Here is a 13,907-nt window from a genome sequence, read left to right as displayed (position 1 = left end):
CTGCCCTAATTTGGGCTCCCATCATCTCTCACCTGGATTACTGCAATAGTCTTTGAAACGGTCTCTCTTGTCTTGTTCCCTGAAACCCATCCTTCTCACAGCCAATGGAGAGATTATTTAAAATTCAACCCAACTGCATTATATTATTATATCCTTGCCTGAAATTCAACAGCTTCCCAGTACCTGTTGGGGAAAACTTAAGTTCTTTCATACAACAGTGCTCTCCATGATCAGGTTCCTGCATGACTTCCCAGTTTCATCTCTTGCCACTCCTTAACTGGTACTTTCTGCTCTGTCAGTACTAGCTGCTTGTGTTTCCCTGCACTGAATATGCTTTTTCATATCCCTGGGCCTTTCCTCATGCTGTTCTTTTTTACCTGAATGCACTTCACTTCTCTCTAATCTTGTGAATGCCTCCTCATTCCATAAGAGTTCCTGTTTTATAAGACTGCCTCCTCCTGGAAGCCTTCCCTCACACCATCACTATACTGGGTACGCTTCCCAGTAATTCCCACAATACACTGTGCATATCTGTCTTGCTCCACATCTATGTGTTATGATTACTTGTCTGTGTTTCTGTCTAATATTGTTAGCCCCAGTAGGGTAGGGCCTGTGTGTTATTTACACATAGGGGATACTTAACACACAATGTCTCAATACCAGCTTATCAACAAACCTATATCCATCTTCTCTGCCTATCGTCCCTTTATAGAAGTGGGCCTGTTCCTATCATAGGTCAATGTCTCCATGTGTGATCTGGATCCCATTTACACTGGGCTTTGCTCCTGATAACCGCTCCCTGTCTACTGGAACACTGATTAGCATTAGTTTACAAACACACTCTTGTAACTCCCAGTAACAAAAACCAAACATAGCACAACAAAATAAAACCCTCCCCGGAGCCCACAAATGCCCCCATTACTCAGGCACTCACCTTTGTAAAGTCTGCCAATATTTTCCATGCTGACATTATGCCTGAATTACTTTACTATCCTGAACAATATACATTTGTCAATCTCTCATCGTCAGTAATCCCAGAGAAATGTTAGTGTGGAAAAATAGGAAGAAGAAGGAAGGGCAGATAAGCAAATCAGGAAAGGGAACAGCTTTAGGGTCACGGTCCCAGTGATTTGAGTTCCCTGGAAAAGTTCAGTTAGTATTTTACTCCAGGCTTTGAGATCAGTGCTTTCCCCAAGAAGACACACTAATACTGCCAGTGTAGCCTGGCAGTATTAAACCTAAAATGACTTGATCCTTCTTATGAATTACAATGGCAGGACAGATGTAAATGGTACTGGGAATACAAGTCACCATACTCGCTGCCCACATGGCACATGCATGGAGCCTGACAAAAGAAGCAACCTCCTAGCTCACCTTTTTCCCAGTGAGGACAGCCACACCACCATTCTCAATGTGAGGCAGGTCCTGAGCAGAGACATAGAAAGAAGGTGGCTGGAAATATATGCTGTACAGAGAAGAGGGAGAAAATGTGATAAGCACTTGGAACTGCTATCCACTTCCCCTGCAGCTTTCGTAAAACTGTTTCCATTATGAAAAACTTTTAGGAATGTCTCCAAGGCCACTAAATCTTGGTCATGACTTACTTATAAAGAAGTATTTTAGATCAGTGGTTCTCTACTGGGGGCAATTTTGCACAACTCCCATCCCCCCCATGGGAACATCTGGCAATGTCTGGAGACATTTTGGGCTGTAACAGCTTGGGGGTGAGGATGCTACTGGTATCTAGTGGGTGAAGCCAGGGATGCGACAAAACACTGGACAGAGCACAGAGCACCCCCACAACAAAGAATTACCCAGCTCCAAGCGTCAAATAGGGCCAAGGTTGAGAAACGCTGCTCTAGATTTAGGTTCATTTCAAAATGAGAACAAAAGGAGTGTTCAAGGAGCTGGTATTCACACATCCACGTACATAAGCTGTCCAGAATGGTGCTGGTCAATGGACAGGTAGGTCTAGCTCCTGAGATGAGTTTGCCTCAAACACTAGACGGTAACTGTGAGATATTAATTAAGGGACGGCTAAGATAATTGAAAGTATGCACCCTGCTCGAGAAAGAAACATGATCGTGGGGGTGAGGGAGCTGGATAGAATTATCAAGTTCAGTACAATATCAAAGGGATCACTAAGGAGAAAAAAGCTCGAACCCAAAGTATATGGCAATTGAATCAAGAGATCCCAGCCGTCCTTTAAAAGGAAAAGCCTTCCGAGCACGGTGCAGCGTCAGGTAATTGCTGGACTTATCACGGTGATCACTTCTTTAGGTATATAAATGTTGAATAACTATGGTGTACCCCTGAAACTAATATAATATTGTATGTTAGCTATGTTTAAATTAAAATCTTATAAAAAAAAAGATTTAAAAAAATAAAAAACAAATTAAAAGGTTACCGGACCTGCATTTCTGTTTCTGTACAAACATGCTAATAAAGAGTTCTTTACAGAGTGCCCACTCTACCCCTGCAATTCTTTTTTTTTTTTTAAGATTTTATTGGGGAAGGGGAACAGGACTTTATTGGGGAACAGTGTGTACTTCCAGGCCTTTTTTCCAAGTCAAGTTGTTGTCCTTTCAGTCTTAGTTGTGGAGGGCGCAGCTCAGCTCTAGGTCCAGTCGCCGTTTTCTAGTTGCAGGGGGTGCTGCCCACCATCCCTTGCAGGAGTCAAACCGGCAACCTTGTGGCTGAGAGCCCGCACTCCAACCAACTGAGCCATCCGGGAGCTCAGCGGCAGCTCAGCTCAAGGTGCCGTGTTCAATCTTAGTTGCTGGGGGCACAGCCCACCATCCCTTGCGGGACTCGAGGAATTGAACCGGCAACCTTGTGGCTGAGAGCCCACTGGCCTATGTGGGAATCGAACCGGCAGCCTTCGGAGTTAGGAGCACGGAGCTCTAACCGCCTGAGCCACCGGGCCGGCCCTACCCCTGCAATTCTGAATGTCTGCTAGGGTGTCCAAAAAGGTGCCACAGAACAGTGTCGTTTCTTTGCCCAGGTGAGTATAAAGAAGTGACAACACAAGTGGAGCTGACCATCACGGGAGAAGTCTAACATAAAAGTCCTAGAAATGGGAGCATGAGTACTTCAGAGGCCATTACACCTTCAATTGTCGGTAGATCTGGTAACAGACTCCAGGACTCCTGCCACTGTAGCCTGCTGTCCCTGGGCTGTACCAAGTGCACACCAGAGCAGGCGCCAGTGTGTGGCCATGTCAGCTGCCCTATGAACTGCACATGGTTCATGCAAAATCCCGACCCTCTCCCCACGCTTAGATGAAGTTGTTCGTCAGGTCTATTTTACATAAGCGAACACACCTTCTCTCTTTCCCATTCCACTGTCTGAATCGCAGTGTCTTTGTGACATTTGGATCATCTGAAAACCACAGTTCTTTTGAAAGAGGAGGTCGCATGTACGGCAGCTCAGGATCTTCAGATACAATCAGTACCTTTAGACACAGAATAATGATACTTATCAGAGAGAAGTCATTTAAGAGGCAGATATCAAAGTGTTCACATTGGCTAAGTGCCTGCAGACAACACTCTCCGTGCCAAGCAAGACAGTGTGTGCCTTACCCTGGCCCCAGGATCCCGAGCCCGGATGGATCTGGCTGCAGCAAAAGCAGCAGTGCCCCCACCGATGAGCAGGAAAGGAACGTGACTTGGTATCCTGACTGTAGGAACTGACTCTCCTTCTGGAGCTGTAAGCAACAGAACAGACAGGGTGAATTTTCCGAAATTCTCAGCTGACCCTTGCCACTATTAAAAAAAAAAAAAATCACCTTGCACTAGTCTCAATCCTTTACTAGCAAAACACTGTACCTACATTTATCTTAACAAACTTCACAGCATCCTGGCAGCACAAGAAAAGAAGATACTCCCTTCAGTTCATAAGTGAAAAATACCCCAAAAGAAGTGAATGATTTGGCCAATGCCATTCATTCACTAAGTCTGTCACAACCAGAACCTACCTTAAATGTTTAGCTACTTCTAAAATCTATTAGAAAGTATATATTAAAAGGCTTCTGCCCTTTGCATGAATTTCTTAATGACCAAACAGGAAAATATCAAATTCGGTTTCACTTTTTGTTAGCAATAAAAGGGGAAAACCTAGCAGGTCAATTGGGGATTATTATACAGTATTCAAGAATAAGGAGGTGTTACTGAAGAAAGCAATGTAAATCACCCACCCAGGATTGTGGGGCTTCTTAAAGGATTAAAACATTCCTCTCTGAAAAATCAAGCCAGTCCTGTGTGATGGAAGTGCCGGTTAGGGTTCTATGCTTTAGCAAAACAAATACATCTTTAACAACTAACTCAAAACTCCGAAGTCTCAAAAGGGGAACAAGACAGACCCAAAGAATTTCCTCATTGAAAAAAACACCTTCATCTGTTTTCCAATGAATTTCCCTTGCCAAGCTTGCCTTTTTAATTTAAAGTTTGCCTTTTAAGAGTCTAATACAAAGAAAAACCACCAATGATAACCATCACTAATTTTATTCTCAAACCTAAATTCCAGTCAAATACTTTGACAAATTGCTGCCAGGCCTGGCTTAATACCATAATTTCTGGAAGCTTACAATGTCACAGCATCTTAGAGTCAACAAGATATCTGCAGAGCAGAGCACTTAAACTGTTTCTAACTTTCCCTTCATATACTGAGCCTCAAATCATACTCACCAGATGATGCAGCCCTTTTCTGTTTCTCTTCTGGTGTCAGTCCTAACCCTGAAATTCTTTCACTATATCTTTTTTGGTCATCTTTTAAAATCTTGTAGGCCTGTAGATCCAAACATGGAGAATGTTTATTTCATCATATAGCTAGCTCATTCCATCAGTAATATCATTATCTTCCAATTAAATGAGAAGCTTTTGTCTACACGAGTTGAGTTCTATGTGAAAATCACTAGGGCAAAATTATTTTCTTAAGAAATAAAAATATTGAGTGTGTACACACTTGGTGTGGAAAGAATACAGGTTAAGCAGATGAAATTATTCCAGTTTCAGATTTCCTTAGGGTCTATGTGAAGTTTTCCTCATACTGTATTTAATTCTGAAGGTACAGCTGAAGAAAAAAGAAAAACACTCTGGGTGAACACACAATGTGATATATAGAGATGATGTATCACAGAATTGTACACCTTAAACCTATGTAACTTCAGTTACAATTGCCACCCCAATAAAGTTTAATTAATATTAAAAAAAGAAAAACATTTTATACTAGAAAAATAAAGTATTAGGAAGGGCTGAACTTTATAAAAGGGAGTTTGGACTATGCTGGATACTAGCTGTGAAACTAATCTATATGGTCCAAGGTAGGAAGTGAGGACGTAAGTTTTACTGGTAGGTGTGCCAACTTTTGCTGGGTATTCAGATAACGCTCTAAAATGTGATCACCTGTATTCTAGTCTGACACAGTCATCTTTCCCTCAATGGTCTATTCTTTCACGACACTCAGATGTTCATTAAGATCAATCACCTTGCTTAAACACCTGTGGTATTTCAAATATACTATCTTCTCCATCCTTTCCAACTGAAGAAGGGTACGTTAGCATTATGACTAATAGTTTTTTTTAATAACATACAGCATCAGAGTTTATTGGAAAAAAATTTTAAAGCAGTAGGCAAGAATGACTTGTTTTAATTACAACACTTTTTGTGCTTTTTTTACCCCAAAGGGTCAACAAGACAGGGATTTAAGTGACCCTATACCAACTGAAATCCCAAATTATTAATTAATTGGAGGAGAAAATAAGGACAATCAGAGGAAATATCATAAAACATATGCTCTAAGAATATTTCTACAAGCCCCTTACAGAGCAGCCCATTAGGCAATATGCTGCAATAAGGAACCTGGCCCCTGGACTTGGACTTAATGCTTATCAGCCTAGAAACATCCAACATGATATGGATGGATTAGAAAATTAAGTACTGTATAAAAAACAATGGTTATTCCTTGAATTTACCACTAAGTTCATCAAATAAATTGAATTCAACTAACATTAATTAAGAAAGTTTTTTAAATCTTGGCATCAGATATAATACATGAGTCCAGTATTTACTCATACACTAATGTGTGTATGTGTGCATGTTTGTGTGTGTGTGTTTGTGTATTTCTCTTTTAAGAAAGAGACTTTTACCTAAAAAGATGGCTTAAGCTGGTCAACATGAGTGAACAGAGAAATAAACTGGGGTCACGTTCACACTGAGAGGGCTATCCAAAAATAGCCCAGGCCCTTTCATACCTCCTAATAGCTCCACACATGAGAAGAAGAACAGACTAAGAAATACCCTGAGGTTTAGTGGGGAAAAAACAATACGGTTTGTCATATATTTATAACCATATACATTTATATTTTTAGCTTTTAAGTAAATGTTCTGATATAAAAACAAGTTTACAGACATACTAAATAAAAATTTACGTTTTCCCCAAGTGTTTCTGTATTCCCAGTTTGCACTTATTCCCAATTAGTGACATGATTACATGTATAGTTAAGAAAAACGACAGATTTATGAAAAATATTAGTAGAGACAACTTTTTTAAGCAGACGAGTATGGCGGCATTTATTCGACTTAAAGGAATTTGAAAGGAAACAGGTCATTTTCTCAGTGAGGCAACATGATCCTATGAGTTAAACAATGGCAAGGGGCTCAAATATGAAATCTCATTAAATATTCTAAAGGCCATTTGGCTCTACTCACTGACAAAAACAGGACTGAGCTTAGGGATGTGCCTGTGGTCCCAGAGCAAGTCACTGGCTTGAGAGGGAGGAACACTCACATCCATGCCAATCAGGAGTTCCTGTTTGCATTCTAAGCTGAAGAAGTGTTGTTCAATCAAATCGGTGTTTTTCTTTTTTTTTTTTTAAGAGATGGTATCTATGTATTACTCTTCAAAGTTGAATTGAATTATGTAGCAATATGTAGCATGACACTCAAAAGATGGCGTTCATCAAATGAATGGTAACGTCATTCATTGTGTTACAATTTTAATACAGCTTTTTTTTTCCTTTCTTAAAATGTGTTTCCTTTTTTGGGGGTGTGTTTTTCTAACTGAGGTTGCAACCTGTTAATGGGCTGTAAAATCGATTCAGTAGGTTATGACTCTCATTAAATGAACAAATAGAAAAGAACAGAAACTACTGGAGTGTATTACACCTAGTGTTATTTTGAAATTTTCAGTTTTATGTATTTATAGTTATATAATGGTTGCAAGATAAAATGTATTTCTTCCTGTAGATTGTGGTAAAAAAAAATAATTAAAAGCCATTGATTTAAAGTATAGGTCCCTGGAAAATATTTCTGAAAAGTCTTCCTCGTTCTTAATACTGCTCCCTTATTTCTGGAAGGTGGAGTGGGGGAAGGGAAAGGGCCCCCAACTCAGGAATTGCTAAAGTAGTATGCTTAAATTAGGAACATGTCCTCATATGAGAGACAAAAGTTATGAAGGAACACTGCTGTGGACTGAATGCTTGTGACTATCTCAAGTACATTTGTTGAAGCCCTAACTCCCAATGTATTTGGAAACAGGACTTTAGGGAGGTGATAAATGTTAAATGAGGTCATAAGGGCAGGGCACTAATCGATAGGGCTGGTGCTCTTGTAGGAAGAGGAAGAAAGAGCTGGCACTTCCCGCCCCCCCCCCCCAGCGCCCCGTGGCCATTGCAAGCGAAGGTGGCCGTTTGCAAGCCAGATAGAGTGCTCTCATCAGAACCTGACTGTGCTGGCACTCTGATCTTGGACTTCCAGCATTCAGACTGTAAGAGAATAAATTTCTGTTGTTTAAGCCACCAGTCTGTGGTATTTTGTTTTGGCAGCCAGAGCAGACTAATATGAATACCAAACAACTTATAGCCATAGTGCATAGAATCTGAACTCCGATTTCAAGTTTTCTTTAGACTAATACCAATTTCAGGGGAAAAAAAAGCCACTTCAGATCACATTTGAAATGATTTAAAACCTAGTATAAGGGCGGCCAGTTATCTCAGTTGGTTAGAGTGCGGTGCTCTTAACAAGGTTGCCGGTTCTATCCCCACATGGGCCATTGTGAGCTGCGCCCTCCACAACTAGATGGAAACAACTACCTGACTTGGAGCTGATGGGTCCTGGAAAAACACACTTAAAATAAATAAGTTTTTTTTTTAAAAAATCCTCAATATATATTTAAAAAAAACACATAGTATAAAACTATACATAATAGTTTAGTAACAGCTGTAGGTAGACAAAAGCTTATCATTTAACCTAAAGCCACTACAATATAGTAGCTTTATTATTACCAGTGTTGGATAAATCACAGAGGGCAATGAGGCATTTAACTGAATGGCCTGAGAGGAACTTGTGCTTCATAGGTATTTTGAAGGCAGGATAGAGCAACAGTGACTGGTCCTGTCTTGTGGCCTGGCATCAAGAGAGATGCCTGGTCAGCTCTGTGGGGGCCATCCAACTCTGGTACAGCAACATAAGCCAGAGGTTTAATAGGTTTAAATTGTTACAAACATATCAGATGCAAACACTTTAAATCAATTTTTGAATGAATGGGATGGAACTGATGGGAATAGTATAGAGAGCTATGAAATGGAAAAGTTAAGACTCAGCAGGTGGTATCTGAATTATAAATGAGAGGCATTTAAGAAAGCAATCTATAGAAATGTGTTAGCTTATTTCACTTCAGCCACTAGTTTGACCAAATTAGAGATTACAAAAGGGACACTGCCAAATGAGTTTACTTTGAAATAGACCCTGGGGGGTGAGTAGGGAGGATATTGCAATTTCTATGGCTTTTGGGACCTCCTCAGAAGCATTCAATAAAACGCCTTTTCACAAAAAAAGTAGGGTTAATTGACTGTTTCCCACAAAACACAAAAATTACATTTTACCTAAAAAGATTCAAAATGGATGGTGTTCAAGTTACCTTTACTTGCTTATTCAATGTTTACTCTTTGAGACTGTCTTGTTAGGTTTGCAGCACTAAAGCACAATACAATTTAGCATCATAGAAATAATTATGAAATTGGCAAAACATTTAAAGAAAGGGCTGATGATGATTTATAATCATTAAATGTATGGCTTTAGATATATCCGGTAGTACTTCAGCAGTTTCAAGAACGAGATTTGAGGACTCACTAATGACTGACAATGTCCCTTTAATAAATACCTAGAAAGCACATGCTGTGAATACTTCATTGTATTCTAATGGATCAAATTTTCATTAGTGCCATGGTCTCACCCACCCTACCCCCAAATATATTTTAGGGTAAGCATCTTACATAATAAACTCCTGCCCCAGTGACTGTTGCTCCTACAATTAAGAAGTATACTAGTCTGCTGCCATCTTTCCCAGAAGCACCTGTAGACGCTAGTGATCTAGAAGGGGATCCTGGGTGATGACACTGCACAACTGTAGGCAAAGATAAGGCCAAGAAAGAAACAAAAGGAAATAAAAAGAGCACTAAATATTAACGAAGAAACATTCAACACAAAGGCAGGGACACATTTTTGGTTACCTTGTGCTAAAAAAGAAAACAAAAATGCTGCTCCAGGACTGGAGGAGAATATGTATTTTGTCAAAGTCTGTTATCTGACAGAGCTCACCTATCTTCTTCACTGTGATTTGACTCACAACTGGCAAGAGCTATCTACTTTGCTTATACATTTGGGCGTGAGTCAGGGAACGACGATCTGGGTAACTTTAAACAATTTTCATGTTTCTCTTTTTAACCTAGTGATCAAGGTCAAAGGTAAGGACACTGTCTTACCAATGTAGAAAGAACTAAAACTGCAATGATGTCCAACCATTTGCTCTAAGTAAAACAAACAGCTTCCCTCAATCAAGGGTGTTACTATGTGTTATCTAAGTGGGTTTCCTCACCCTTGCATGATCCAACTTTAGACTGATCTGCTTAGCCACAGTAAACCCTGCCAATTTTGTTTAAATGTACAAAATAATTCCTCTGTGACCAGCTAAGTTTGATAAGAGTTCATTTAAGAAGATATAATTGTGTGCTCTTACTATATAGCAGTTAAAGCCATATTTCTCGCCTCACACAAACGCCATTCTAAAATTGGAGATGCCAGCTCTACTTCCATAATTTAGTCTTTGGGTGAGATTCAGGGATAGTTTTCCTTTCAGGAATTCTTCATATTTTGGATTGAAGGCTGTTGCTGTTGTTTTTAATATCTATCCCAACGGAGGAAAAATAAAATATTTGACAAACGGGTCAAAATCAAATATTGTGCTAAGGAGCTGCAATGAATTTTGACCTTATTTGAAAGTTAGTGTGTCACATCCAAGAGAAAAGATACAATTTTCTGGTAATTGGTCAAACCTAAGAAAACACAGTGGCTTTCAACTAAAGAGTAAAAAGACAAGTGAAAAGAGCAAAGATAATCAACATGAGATTAAATTTCAATCAATCCCAAATTGGCTTTCATAGGACATTAGATAGTAGGCACATTAAAAAAGGCTTATTGGAAATTTTTCCAAAAGGAGAAAAAGTAATTAGTTGCAAAAGTTTTAAAGCAGAGTAGTATTGAGTCTATTAATGGGAGCTGTTTGGCAGCTTCTTTACACAAGCTGCTTTTCTACTTACATATGCACCAGCACCTATTGTTGATAAGCCCACAAAAAGGACTAACACAGAATTATCGATTTTGCCCCCTGATGCACCAGAGCTAGCCATTTGTCTTGTCATCTGGAGTTCTAGAGGAACATGCCATCGCTGGAACAAGTTGCCTAAGGAACACAATTTATTAAGACACACACACACATACAGAAATAAAATAGTTAATACATGTTTATGACTAAACGTCAATGCATTGTACAAGAGTTACTGCCCACTGGGCTGCGTGACATTCACTGTTAAATGACCAAGAAAAAAATCATCAAAACTGTACACACAAATACGACATATCAGAATGCACACTTTTGAAGTGGTTAGAGTTTTTAGTTTAATGCTGCCCAGGGAGGAAATTTACTGCTTCCAGAAAAGATAATGAAAAACATATGGGCAGTTCATCAAATACTTCTCTCTTTACATCTTTACCATAAAGGTAGTAAACATGGAGAGATGACTGAATAGATATAAAAAGTTAAATACAGGCTACCTGGGACATTATAACAACCACTTAAGGAGTAATCTAAACAGCTGGCTTAAATCTTGCACAAAATAGTAAAACCCTGACACACGATCTAACCAGGACACAGTTCCATTTTGCGTGAAACGTAGTACTATGTCTTGAAAGAAAGAAATGTTAAAGCTCAGAAGAAAATCAGAAAAAAATTTTAAGTGAATTTATCTCCCCCGAAGAACTAAAGAATTCTGGACTATGTAGTTTTCAGAATGACAAAATTTAAAATATCTACCAACTACTTGGCTCTCAGTCCTCCAAAATAATACAAGGATTATGTTGATGTTCACCACCCAGAGTCAATTCTCCTTCCATCACCATATATTTGATCCTTTTTACCCTCATCTATGACCTCTCTCCCCCTTACCCTCTGGTAACCACTAAACTATTGTCTGACTCTGGGTGGTGAACACACAATGTGACATATAGGTAATGTATTACATAACAGTACACCTGAAAGCTATGTAACTTTACTAACTATTGTCACCCCAATAAACTTTAATTAAAAAAAGATTATGTGGATGTAAAACTATGTGCAGCTATGCAATGATCTGATGATCGTAACAACTCTCACACATGGAAATAAAAGTTTGGTAGATTTCTTTTTCCAGGAGGACGCTGGCATTTTCAGATGAAGGAAGGTCTCAGAACCTTCTTTGCTTGTGATATTCCTTGTTTTGCCTGTTGATCTACAGCAGGGGTGTCCAAACTGCGACCCGCGGGTCAACTGAGGCCCATGATCCATTGTTAATTGGCCTGCAGCAAATTCCAAAAATGTATTTAGTTTACTTAAATAAACCAGGTGAGGCAATACGTACTTCACCTCGAGTGAGTGGCCCGGCTGTTTGTGTATTTTACTTCATATGGCCCTTGGTGAAAAACGTTGAAAAAAGTTTGGACACCCCTGATCTAGAGCAAGAGTTCACACACTTTCTCTGTAAAGGACCAAATTGTAAATATTTTCAGCTTTGCGGGCCATACAGTCTCTGCTGCAACTACTCGATTCTGTTAATGTTTTGCAAAAGCAACCATGGACAATATATAAATTAATAGGTGTGATTGTGTTCCAATAAAACTTTATTTATGAACACTAAAATATGAATTTTAAATAATTTTCATGTGTTACAAAATAGTCTATTTTTTTCAGTCATTTAAAAAACATAAAACCCATCTTAGCTCAAAAGACCTACAAAAACATGCGGGTTTGGCCAGTGGCTATAGTTCGCCATCCTGATCTAGAGCAGTGGTTCTAAAACTTGCATCAAAATCCCCTGAAGAGTTCCTTAAAGCACAGATGGCTACACCCACCCCCAGAGTTTCTGAGTCAGATCGGGGATGGGGCTCACAAATCTGTATTTCTCACAAGCTCCCAGCCAATGCAGCCTTAAGAAATCACTTGTTTAGAGGCGGGTAGACATGTTCCTGGTCTGACCAGGCTTTGAAAGACAAATAGAATGGGCACTGGTAGTAGCATTCCACATGTACTCATGGAGATCAGAAATAGGGAGCTTTCCCCCTTGCTTTCACAATTTCAGGGCAAAGAGGGATGAAGACACATCTAATGCAGTTCTCTAGTCTCTTACCTGAAGACTCTTGGAACATGTATATTCCGGTACTTAGAAGTGTTTGGTCTTAAGTACATGGCGCATATACTATATACTAGTAACACCCAGTAACCCAGTCATACACATTCATGTTTCTGTGAGCATTCACACTGAGTGGGATAAACAAAAGATTCCAAGTAGCCTCTCTCCAGTTCAGGTCAGGTTTTACCAGCAAATGAGTTACAAAAACTTGATTTTTAGTCTATTTTGATTTCTAAATTATAGGTAAGAGACTATGGACCTATACTCTTAGACTTAAAAATGAATTTTTCTCTACTAGTTGTATTTCTTACCTGTTTTAGCATCCTTCATCACCTTGTGAAATAAACTGGTTTATATTTGGAAATACCAAATCATGAAAATAAAAACATGTGTAAGGGTGGAGAAGCTTATCTCAACCTGGGCAAGCTTCTGATTTTCAGAAGTCCATAAAAATGATGAAACATCAGAAGTAGAAATTGACAACTCTCAGAGCTTAGAAAATGAAACTGGGTAGAAAAAATTCCACATGGTTTATTAGTTCAATGAATTTAGTTTTGCCCCCCACCTCACCCCAAGTTTGTTTACTGAAAATAATTTTTTTTAATTTTGTTTATCCCTCTAGAAGATCCTAAATCCAGAAATCATAGCAACTTTATTTTAATATAATACTAACGTGCTTATTCAGTTTTTGCTTGCTTTTTATAAACTGATAAAACTAACAGGATAGATTTGGGAAAGTTCAGCAGTTTTTGCCTCAACATGCCCCCAAAAAGGACATTTAAAAGTATATTATTAAAAAAAATAAATTGGTTATCATCTAAAATATTGCTTGATAAGAAATGTAATACAACACAATTGTCATTAATAAAGCAACTTTTTACATACCCACAAAGTGACTTTAATTTTGTAAAAGGTGATAGGTACTGTATGGATGTTGATATTTCCCATCAATTTTCTTTTACCCATAAAATTACTCCTACATCTCTCCCCACACCAGGAGCTTCAAAATTTTAGGAAATTCTACATCACAACTAAAACATGCCTTTTCACTTGTCTTACTAACTTGGGAAAGCCAACTTACTCCTTGACTTGTCATTATAGCACCAGTCTACTTGTTTTGGGTTTTCTGCAGTTAGATAACACATACAGAGATAGCACTTCTTCCTCACACTTAGGATTCAATTCTTTT

General features: G+C 38.9%; 1 protein-coding gene across 5 annotated transcripts in view; it reads right to left on the bottom strand.

The window, feature by feature from the left end:
• Nucleotides 1-13,907, bottom strand: part of AIFM1 (apoptosis inducing factor mitochondria associated 1) — a 36,962-nt gene that overhangs the window by 18,392 nt on the left and 4,663 nt on the right. For 2 of the 5 annotated variants that reach the window (XM_081042581.1, XM_081042580.1), the window contains exons 2-7: nucleotides 10,595-10,737; nucleotides 9,272-9,402; nucleotides 4,686-4,785; nucleotides 3,582-3,706; nucleotides 3,324-3,454; nucleotides 1,375-1,465 (exon numbers count right to left, since the gene is read on the bottom strand). In XM_081042581.1, the coding sequence (XP_080898707.1) occupies nucleotides 1,375-1,465; nucleotides 3,324-3,418 (186 nt within the window). In that variant the 5' untranslated portion in view covers nucleotides 3,419-3,454; nucleotides 3,582-3,706; nucleotides 4,686-4,785; nucleotides 9,272-9,402; nucleotides 10,595-10,737. The remainder of the gene's footprint in view (nucleotides 1-1,374; nucleotides 1,466-3,323; nucleotides 3,455-3,581; nucleotides 3,707-4,685; nucleotides 4,786-9,271; nucleotides 9,403-10,594; nucleotides 10,738-13,907) is intronic. The other 3 variants (XM_081042579.1, XM_081042577.1, XM_081042578.1) reach the window with 2 other exon arrangements.

The sequence above is a fragment of the Rhinolophus hipposideros genome (assembly GCF_964194185.1).
Source record: "Rhinolophus hipposideros genome assembly, chromosome: X".
Taxonomy (NCBI): domain Eukaryota; kingdom Metazoa; phylum Chordata; class Mammalia; order Chiroptera; family Rhinolophidae; genus Rhinolophus; species Rhinolophus hipposideros.
The sequence above is the reverse complement of the archived record's forward strand: the minus strand, read 5'-3'. Positions and strand labels throughout refer to the sequence as shown.